The following is an 11,201-nucleotide window of genomic DNA, read 5'->3' on the forward strand; positions in this document are numbered from 1 at the left end:
AACTGACGAAACTTGGTTATAGTATGGTTTCAAACTAAGTGGAAAGTAAGTAGAAATAATTCTGAAACCTTTGGCATAGAGCAAAACTTTCAGCAAAAACTTTCAAATGATTTATTTGATTAGGGTTTGTTTTATTGTTGGGAATGCCTTATTGGATGTGTGTTTTTAGATTTTTTAGAAAGCTTGTGTGTAGACTGTGGGCACAATAGCTTTTCACTTGAATTTGATATTAAATAATTTCTTCATACATATGGAGATGAATAACTGAGAGAGACATGTACCATTTTGTTAAATGATACCCTGTTTAATTATTCTCTAATGTGTCACTGTCATTCAGAGAATAACACATTAAATTTTGGCATTAATCTTCACAAGAAAAGAAGTTTGATATACTAAGCCTTTTTTCAATGTCTTTCTCTTCTGTCTCTTTGGATGTTTGTGTCGTGTATGATGTGTACAGAGCAAGATTTGAGCTTCTCTGTTCTTCACTGTTTAGTAAATGTATAGACGCAATCCGAGATCTCTTAGCTCAAAGTGGATTTACAGCAGATGATATCAACAAGGTAATGTTTTTATATTTTTCTGATTATTTTAGTAGTTTTAGATTTGAAATTTAAGAAATAGCTCTTGGTATGGCAAAAACTCCTTTTATGTATGTAAGTATTTTCAGGAAATTAATAAGCAAAGTGCTTAGTGGCTTTGGTGAATCGAATTTTATAACACATACACTCAGTTTTCTAACAAAACAAAGTAAGTTCTTTCCAGTGTGTTTTTTTGTAAGATAAACAGATACCTGAATGTATCAGATGGGCAAAGCATTGCTTCTTTAGTGCTTTATGTATAGTAAATTATGGACTGCCCACAAAACCTCTGTGTGGTCGACACTGTTGTTTATTTCTGTTCATCAGGTCATGTGGTTAGTAAATAATAGAGTCAAGATTTAACCCAGTATCATTTCTGAGTCTGTTCTTAGCGTACAGCATACCACATTTCTGCTTCTGTAGGTAAGTCTGAAACTTTCAGAAACATTTAAATTGTTTAATGTTTTCCTTTCCCACAGAATTATTTCTGTCTATTGAACATATAAAAATGTTCTATGATATTTTTCACTTTCATTATTCAAGCAATGAGTGTTCCAGTAAGAAAATTCAGAAAATATCAAAAGCCAACAAGTGTTATATTCCAAAAGTTTTCATAACACCTTGTACACGTTTGTTTGCAAGCTATAGTTTTGTGGACTTTTTAAAAAAACTGTTTGAATTCTGTGTGTACAATATTGAATTTTGCTCTTTCCTTTATATTGTTTTCAATGAGTGTATAGTACTTACAAATACTTATTAAAATAGGTCATTCATACACTAGAAAAGGAAAGGTACCAGTGAGAGAACTATTTTGCTTTTTATCTAGGGTGGATCTTTTTACTATTTTATTGTTTTGTTTTTTCATTTTACTGTTCCCTTACCTAAAGTGGATCTTTACCTCTCATTACAGACCAATGCTTGTCTTTGGACACAAGCTTTTACCATATTTAAGACTGATTCCATAGTAAAGTTTCTGGGTCAAAATTTAAGTAGCTCAAGGCTTTTTTACTTAAAGTTACTTTCCAAAAGATACATGGATGAGGTTAGCATCTTTGAAACACAGCTTTGGATTTCAGAAGCTCAAAGGTTTCATTGCATTACTTACTGTACCATGATTTCCAGAGCTCATTCTTTATGTTGGGTAGGTAGGTTATTTTGGTTTTATAAGTGGCAGTTATTGTGACTTGTGAACATTCTTGATTTCATTAGAAAAAAATTTAGGAATAAAACTCTATATCAGTCTTAGTGAATTATGAGATGCATGTTATTTTGTTGTTAAGACAACAGATGTTAATGTATGAATTGTTTTTCTAAAACTAAAGCTTTGGTTTAATTGCACTGTTGGCACTTTGTGATAAATAAGTGGGTTTGGTGTTGCATTTTGGGCACTTTCTATAACAGGTTCACTACCGTTGCTCTAGATGTTAATTCTTTTAGTATTGCTATGAGGTTGCTCACCAAAAGCAATTTACTGAGTATGTGTTCACATATCTTATTTTTCAGAGAGCTTTAGAATTATTTTTCCAATTCCTTACACAAAAATCTCACTGTGACTTTGGTGCAATTGCATTGTCTATAAAATAACTTGTGGGTAGTGTAGGAACTTGTTATAATCTAGTTTGCCTAACCACCACATTGCTTTTGCTCTGTACTCAAGTTTTGCTTAATATTTTCTTAAAATTTATGTTTTTAAAAAATATTTACTACTAAATTTTGGCTAAGACTGCTTTATGATTTATTACTATCATGAAAAATTTTTCTGTGCTTTATTTTCGAATTTGTTTTTGCTAATATATTCAATAACTATTAGTTTGGCTTACTTGTATTTTGCCACTTTGTAAATTCTTTATATGAGTGATTCTTTGAAATCTTTTGAATTTCCTGTGCATTCATTAAATATATTTTATTAGTGAGCTCATGAGTAGTCATTGTGTGTTCCATTTTATGCCGGCAGGTTTTTTATCCCTCTGGGACAGTAGTAAGTACAACACAGCCATTGCTTAATTGGAATTGAGGTTCCAATTAGGATATACAGATAATAAAAAAAAACAGTTAAGAAACAATGTGGTAGATATTGTGAAGAAAGAACAAGGAAAGTTTGTGGCAGATACAGGGTGGCTTTTTAAAGTGTGATCCCCTCTAAGGAAGTGGCTTTTGATCAGTGACTTGGATGAAATGGAGGAGCAGGTGTGTAAATGTCGGCTGGTATCACAGCAGGGGAACAGCCGGGAGGGAGGTGCCTGAAATGACTAAAAGCAGCAGAAGGGTATGTGGGTGGAACTGAGGGAAGAAGCTGCAGACTTGGACAGCTGAGCTCAGGGCAGTGAGCTGGGATGAGGCACCAGTAAGGAGTCCTTAGCCCTGTGCCTAGTGAAGAGTACACTAGTGGTGGACTCCAGCATCTGCTTTGGGAAGAGAGATCTGGGCTGGAATTGTTTGACAGCACCTGTATGCTATTTGAGCCACCAAAGGGCAGGAGCCACTTACAAGGCAAGTAGAGCACAGCAGAGACCCCAGGACAGAGCCTGGGAGCTAGGAACAGTTAATTGTTTGAGAAAGCAGAACATAAGCCATTTAGAACCAGTAGTCAAGGAGAAAGAGGACCAAGAAAATGAGTAAAAACTTATCAGCAAAGGAGCACACAGACAGCTGTCCCTTCAACTGCAGTCCAGTGGCCTGAAGATAGGTCCTTGGCTTTGGCAGTGCGGGTGACTAGTGAGAGGGCAGGGCAGGGCAGAGGCAGAGGTAACACTTTCCTGAAGTGCATCTGCTGAACAGGAGGTGACAAAATGGAGATGACAGTGAAGGATTATACGGGTCATACAGGTCACACATGCCACAGGGATGTGGGTGACCAGGGATGTCGGGGAAGTGTTAGCTCTGTGAGTGGGAATGCTCCTCTCTCCTTAGCATGAGCCCCTCGTATTTCTGTTGTATTCACGATGATCAGATGTATAACAACTATTTTTATAGAGATCAGTTTCCTTTCATTTTTGTATTGGGGAAATAGTCTTATGGATAAGAGATACTAGTAACTGATTGGAAATAGAATCTCTACCATATTGAGACAGAAGTTCCCTTTTTCCTTGTAGTTAATAGTTTTTTAATGTGAAGTACTTGTTGAGTTTTTTAGACACTGATGAGATCTTACAGTTTCCTTTACATTTGTTAAAGCTGTGCAATCAATTATTAGTAACTTACTAGCATGAGAACAATTATTCCTGAGATAGATCTTACTTGGCTATGAGGAATTATTCTTTTTTAGTTACATTTCTAAGTAGTTTATCATTTTCACATTATTCATGCTGTTAGCAAATAAGTGTATAAAGCTGACACACTTCAGCCCTTTCTACTTTGCCTGTATTGCCTGAAAAACTGGCCCCTTCCAATATGGAACACTTAAAAGGAGACTTTATGTGGTTGGACCGTGTTCTGAAGAAGTGTCTTAGATGCATATTAGCTGTAGCTCCTTTTTGTCCCAGGAGGAGGAACTCCCCATGATCCTGACTGCTTGTAGTCAGGGTGTGGAGCTGAGTTTCAAGGTGGCTGGAAGCTGGCTCATTTCTTTTCCAGTGCTTCCTCTCTACTTCTCCCTGTCCCCAAAGTATGTGACTGCTCTTGGGTAGCCTCTTCTGAGACCATAGTAACACTGCCAGCCTCAGACTCTGCTGTCCTCCCCCGTCTCCTCTCTCAGAAGTCCTAAGACACACTTAGAGAATGACTTAAGTTCTTGAACTGACTCAGAATGATGAAATATCACCATTGTTTGATTTATTCATGCTTAGCAATACCTATTGTGCCCAAACATCTAGTACTCTTGCTTTTCCTTTTTTCCCCACTTTGCAACTTGAAATTTTTGCCAGGTATGCCAGTAATCCCACACCTGTAGGCACTGGCTGGCCTAGGAGTTTGAGGCCAGCCTGAACCTACATAGCAAGACCTTGTCTCAATTTTTTAAACTTGTTATACTTTTTATTTTCCTCTTTGTTGTCTAGCATCATGTTTTATAATTTCCAAGTGGCTATGGTCATATAATGGACTCTGTGTTCGTGTTCTGTCCTTTTCTGGTCAGCATCCCCACCCAGATTCCATATGTTAAAGCCTTACTCTTCACTGTGACTTTGTTTGGAAGATGGGAGCTTTCCTAAAGTAATTAGGATTACATGGGCAGTGAGGCTGGGGCCCTTCCTAACATAGTTACCGTCCTTCTGTGTATTTATATTACTATGAATACCTGTGCAATTTTGAGTGCTGAATGGATGTTAGTGAGAAACCTAGGAAATTTGTAAAGGAACAGTTTTACATGAAGCTCTTCAGGCAGGATATTTAGCAAAATAGTACTAAGAGTTTAAAATGTAGCTTTGCAACACTACATCTTTTTCCTCAAGACACTTAATATTATGTCATAAACCAGGCGTGATGGCACATGCCTGTGATCCCAGCATTTGGGAGGCTGAGGCAAGAGGATTGCTTTGAGTTTTAGGCTACATGAGCAAGTTCAAATACAGCCTGAACTGCATAGCAAGACCCTGTCTCAAAAAAAAAAAAAAAAATCTGTCGGAGACAAAAAGGTTTGGTATTGTTTCATGTGGGTTGATATATGTTATCACAAAAATGATGTGGAATTTATTTAAAGATGGTTATAGAAGATGTTGAAGCAGCTCAAAATATTTCCTATTCAAATGACTGCATGTGTTTTTAAACCTTATATATACAGTTAATATTCACGAGCCAAAAATACTGCTGACAGGTTTTTCCAGAAAGCACCGCTGTTTAGCACTGGACAGTGCCTCCTTGTGTTCTTTTCCAGAATCCAAACTTCAGACCTCTCTACCTTTCGTGCATGAGCAAAACCTCTTCTTATTAGCTGTCAGTACATCATTCTGCCCATCCCTTTAACTCCACCCTCTGTCAAATTCCAAATGAAACCCTTGTATTTTCCCAAAGCTTGGAGAGGGTGCCAGCCTCTCTTTGGCAGCCCTCATATACCCTCAAGGCTTTTTGTCTTCTGCTCGCTTTCTCTTCCACGGAAGACCAAACACTAACCTTTTTTGAGGTGGTTGGGTTTTTTTTTGTTTTGTGTTTTTGCTTTTGGTTTTTTGAGACAGTGGTCCAGAGAGTCAGGGCTAACCTCAAATTTGCTTTGTAACCCAAGGTGGCTTCAAACCCAGTCTTGCACCTAAAGCTCCTGAGTGCTGGAGTTATGGGTGTACACTACGCTACTGCCTGGCTTTCTACTGTATTTTGTGCTATGAGGTTTTTTCATTTTAAATTTCGTTACAAGAATGTTTTTACTTATATATGTATGTACATTATATATGTGTATGGATATATATTAAATATTTAGATGTCCATTATATATGTTAAAATAGGGATTTTACTTTTACCTAGGATGAAGATGGCTCAGCCTGTTAACTGATTTTGAGAATCTTCTGGAAGTAAAAGCTGAAAATTATACTCATTTTCTAGGTTGTCCTTTGTGGAGGGTCTTCAAGAATCCCAAAGCTGCAGCAGCTGATTAAAGATCTATTCCCAGCTGTTGAACTTCTCAACTCCATCCCTCCTGATGAGGTTATCCCTATTGGTGCAGCTATTGAAGCAGGAATTCTTATTGGAAAAGAAAATGAACTAATGGAAGAGTCTCTTATGATAGAGTGTTCAGCTAGAGATATTTTAGTTAAGGTATGTTTAGCTTTTCTATACTTTGCCATAAAAGTGATACAAATTAATTGCCACAGTGACTTTTTAGTAAAACTATATTGGTAAAGATATTAAATATAGGCGTGTAACTACTTTTGATGAGTTTCTTTTAGTTAATATTTATCTAATGTGTTAATTTTTTTAGGCAGATGAAATAGTCATAAGCTTCTAATACAGATAAAGGCATAAATTCAGTGTATTTTAAATTCAGATAAATTCAGTATAATTTTAAATAAAGTGGGGGTTGAATTATTTATTTTCTTCTTTGCCTAATTTCCAAATCAACAAGAAATGTATATTTCATATATAATAAAAGTTTTTTGTTGTTGTAAAGATCAAAAGACATGAGTCTTCTCTCCCTGATCGTAGGGAATAGATGAATCAGGAGCCAGCAGGTTCACAGTGCTGTTTCCGTCTGGGACTCCTTTGCCAGCCCGAAGACAGCACACCTTACAGGCCCCTGGCAGTATATCTTCCGTGTGCCTTGAGCTTTATGAATCTGAGGGGAAAAACTCTGCAAAAGAAGAAACCAAGTTTGCACAGGTAAATACATAAAATTAAACTATGACTTAGTCACATGCAACTGTATAGCTTTTCTTTTCAATTAGATTCAGTTTAATATTTATATTAAATGTATATAAGACGTGTAATTTCTGCACGTGTGTGTATGGCACTAGGGATTGAACCCAGGGCCACCTCACTGAGCTGCATCCCCAGCCCTTTATTCTTATTTTGAGACAAGGTCTCACTAAGTTGCCCAGGTGGAGCTTGAGCTTGTGAGCCCTCCTGCCTTAACCTCCAAGAGTGCTGGGATCACAAACATGTGCCACCACCCCCAGCTGACACCCTTTGTGAATGAAAGACTTCTACTTGCTGAAAGAATAAAGAAATGTGAAATGAAAGAATAAAGATTAAAGAATTGTACTGGTTCTTTGTTCATGCTCTTGGCCCAGTTTAATTTCATAAGGGGAAATGGAAAGCTGTGTTTTATTTGCTAAATGTCAGGTGATTTATAAGCCTAGTCTCAGAATGATAGGAGGTAAGACCTGTTCCAAATGATTAGGAAACTGACTTAATAGGGCTGCAGTTGTACATCAACTGTGAAACACTTGCCTGTCATGCTTGAGGGTCTGCATTCCACCTTCAACATCATAAAGGGGGGAGAAATTAAAAACAGGCTTGTGACAATTACATTTGTTATTTCTACCTGGTGTTACTCTTAAGCCTGTGTTCTTCCCATTGGACCATCCTGCCTCTGATTAAGATTACTTTTTCACAATAGCTCTGTCTATAATAATGAGGTAGATATCTCATTACAGCTAGCACATGAGATTGCCATTTAGCATATAATATCATTTGTGTAAAGAGACTGAGCATGAGTGTATGTGAGGAGGTGGTGTGTAATTTACTTTCTGATACCCACAAAACAAAATCATAATGAAAAGGTACACACATACATGCTGCATGCGAGGGCTTACATCTTAGACTTCCCACCTTGGCATCTACTGGCTCTGTGTGGAGAGTCCCTCCAGGTAACTTGGTGGCATATGCACCCACACTCGCCAAACTCAGATGGTGCACAGTATCCCCACAGCTGTCCTCTCACACTCATTTACTACCTCTCTCTTCTTGGCTGACTGACTCCATGCATGTGGCCACTGTATTCTAACTTAAAGGCACCAGAAGGAGAAGAGTTAGTCCCATAATACTAAACTGGAGGAAATTCTCTGTGCTCTTGTCTCTCCCGACCTCATTTACAATGAGTAAAACAAGGGTGGCTTATTTCAGTCACCAACCTCAATCAGGACAAAGTGTGAAAAGTCACTGCCGAGCTTCAGATTTGGTTTGCTGGTATACCTTTCTTTGCCAAAATATGATTTGTATGTTAATGATCATAGTTAATCACCAAAAAGAATAGTAGTCTTTGGTTTCTGAGGTAAATAGTAATTCTTAGAAATAATAGTTTTAATCTAGGACATGATATGAGAGACAAATACTAGTTTTCTTAATACGCTCTTCATCTTGATGATACATTTTCACTTGACAAGCCTAACTCCTATTCTCTGAATTCTGTTTCAATGTAAGACTTTCACAATGATTGATGCCTCAGATCGTTAATATGTTAAAGTACTGAATCATCTTTGTATTGTCTTTGCAATAACAGGTTGTACTTCAGGATTTAGATAAAAAAGAAAATGGATTACGTGATATATTAGCCGTTCTCACTATGAAAAGGTAACAAAAATGAATATACTTTTAGTACAAAGAAAATCCACTTTGAAACTTGACCCCTTTTTAAGCTTATGTTTTACTCATTTTCATTCTAGACAATTTATTTAATAAAAACAAAGATTTTATCAGTCACATTTTTTCACCCTGAAAACTTAATTTTATGTGTATCATTTATATTATGACTATTTTATAAATTCTTTATTTTGCATATAGTCAACCTACTTGAGATGTAATTTTTATCATTTTCAGTATAACTTTCTATCATTGATACTCTGTCCTGTGAAAGCATATTTCATTATTGCTGTAGAAAACATCTTAAGAAATAAGTAATTAAGTTCTGCTATTAACATTTCTTTTACAGGTCATCCATAACTCTGAGTATTATAAGTAAATCCTTTCCAAATTAACATTAGGGATAACTTACTCCTTAAGTGATACTTAGCAATATTAAATTCATCAAGGTTGGTTTAACTCATTTTGATCTGAGCTTGAAAATTGTATGATTTATCTTTAGCTTTATGTAAAGTCTTAAGATGTTTGTCTTCCTAGGTTGCCAAGAAATTATTATCTCAGTGGTGCAGGAGGAGATTTCTAAGGTTGTCTTACAATATAACATACCCTAAATTTAAGGACACTAATACTGCATTTATTCATTATCTTAATATCTTTCAAAAATTGAAATTTGCTCACTTATTCTGTATCCTGAAGTAACTTCTTAATGACTTCCTGTTTTACGAAACGAGTCATGAGATGTTATTTATTTTTTGTATAGGGATGGATCTTTACATGTGACATGCACAGACCAAGAGACTGGAAAATGTGAAGCGATTACTATTGAGGTTACATCGTAGCATTTTCAATAAATCAAGAGTTTTAGAAACGGAGGATCAACATATTTGGTTTTATGTATAAGTGATGTTTATACCAAGATACTTTTTCAGTGAACTATGTAAGCTATGTTTCAATTAAACTACAATATATTGGTAAGTATTGCAGTGTTTGTTTTGTTTTTCATGTAAAATCCACCTGCTAGTGGAAAATAACATTTTTGGCCATTAAGCTGTTAAGAATTGAGTTGACTAAGGGAAATTATACATGGTGTTTCCAAAATTATAACAACCCTCAGACTCGGGGAGACTGAGGATTGCAGATTTGAACCCAGCCTATACAACTTAGTGACTGTGCGAGACCTGTCTCAAAATTTTAAAATACGTAAAAAGGGCTGGGAAGGAATCCATACGAAAACCCTGGCTTCAGTCCTCAGTACAGTACATATACACCTGAAAATACATACATTTTTACTGGCAAATATTTATGTCAAATTGGAGTTTTGCTTATTTACATGAATAACATTATCTGAATAAAACCTGGAAGAAACTTACCTACTTTTTAGGTAAAAGTAACACGAAAACCTTGGAAAGTGGCTTCATTGGGGCTAATGTAGGGTGGCTTATAAACACCTAGAAGTTATCCTCACAGTCTGGTCTGGAGCTCTGAAATGAGAGTATTGGTATGGTCACTCAGGGAGGCGCTTGAGTTGCTAACTGCTGGATCATGAAGGACAAATGGCACATTACTTGAGAAGGTCTCTTTCATGAAGGTACTGACCGTCTTTATGAGGACATTCTGACAGCCTGATTATATCACAGAGGCCTTGGTTTGGAATACCAACACACTGGGGGTTGGTTGGATTTCAGCATACACATAGGGTGGGGACAAATACTCAGTCCAGTCTGGAGAAGGAAGCCACAAAATAAACATTTCAAAAGCTTTTACATGTTTAAGAATTCTTTCTTTCGCAGTGTTGAGGATTGACTCTAGGGCCCTCAAATTGAGCCAGCTATATATATATATATATATATATATATATATATATATATATATTAAGACAGGGTCTCACTGAGTTGCTTGGGCTGTGCTCAAACTCAGAATCCTCCTGCCTCAGCCTCCCAGAGTTCTGAGGTGTGTGTCACTATACCAGACAATTATTAGAGTACAAAATACGTTCATGGGAAAATGTAAGGATATCTAAAATGAAATTAATAATTATTGTAATGTTTATGCACAATAAATGCTGTTTGTTTTAATTCACTTTTTCATTTTAAGATTTTGATCTTAATCAGGTGCACACTTGTAATTCGGGTAACTGAGGAGGCTGAGGTAGCTGGACTAACAAGTTCAAGGTTTAGTAAGATTCAAACAAAAAGAACTAAGGCTGTAGTAGTAGAGAGCAAGTTTTTCCCCATCACATTTCCACAAATGATTGTAATATGCAGAGAATAACACAACATATATTGTTTTCTAGATATAAACTTGTTTTGAAGAAGTATCCAATCCAGTGTCTCACAGTAAATACGTAGTAAATTTTGAACTAATGACCATATACCTAATTTTAAATTGCTTTTGGCTACTCAGTCTTCTAAGCACATGACATGCTTTATTCATTTAAATTCCCATTTTTTAAAAATCTGGTATTTGTGCTGTTCTCTGCCATTCAGAAACTATTCATGCATTTAGGAGAGGAGAGATGATCCATGGGTTTCCAGAAATTAAGTTTTCAGGGGTTTTATAACAGAAATTGAGAAGAGGCATGATTTTGAGTATTTCCCTTGGCACTGGTTTATATTGCTCAGTGGCCATTGATTGCCTTCTCCATTCATTTATACTCAGGATTTATCAAGACATTCA

General features: G+C 36.3%; 1 protein-coding gene across 2 annotated transcripts in view; it reads left to right on the forward strand.

Moving 5' to 3' along the window:
- Positions 1 to 9,500, forward strand: part of Hspa14 (heat shock protein family A (Hsp70) member 14) — a 29,383-nt gene extending 19,883 nt beyond the window's left edge. For both annotated transcript variants that reach the window (XM_003468610.4, XM_063253799.1), the window contains 5 exons: positions 461 to 563; positions 6,051 to 6,263; positions 6,651 to 6,824; positions 8,446 to 8,516; positions 9,286 to 9,500. In XM_003468610.4, the coding sequence (XP_003468658.2) occupies positions 461 to 563; positions 6,051 to 6,263; positions 6,651 to 6,824; positions 8,446 to 8,516; positions 9,286 to 9,364 (640 nt within the window). In that variant the 3' untranslated portion in view covers positions 9,365 to 9,500. The remainder of the gene's footprint in view (positions 1 to 460; positions 564 to 6,050; positions 6,264 to 6,650; positions 6,825 to 8,445; positions 8,517 to 9,285) is intronic.
- Positions 9,501 to 11,201: the final 1,701 nt, after the last annotated feature.

Source organism: Cavia porcellus, unplaced genomic scaffold, assembly GCF_034190915.1.
Source record: "Cavia porcellus strain 051 isolate PalLab524CR breed Dunkin Hartley unplaced genomic scaffold, mCavPor4.1 scaffold_7, whole genome shotgun sequence".
In the NCBI taxonomy this organism is placed as follows: Eukaryota; Metazoa; Chordata; class Mammalia; order Rodentia; family Caviidae; genus Cavia; species Cavia porcellus.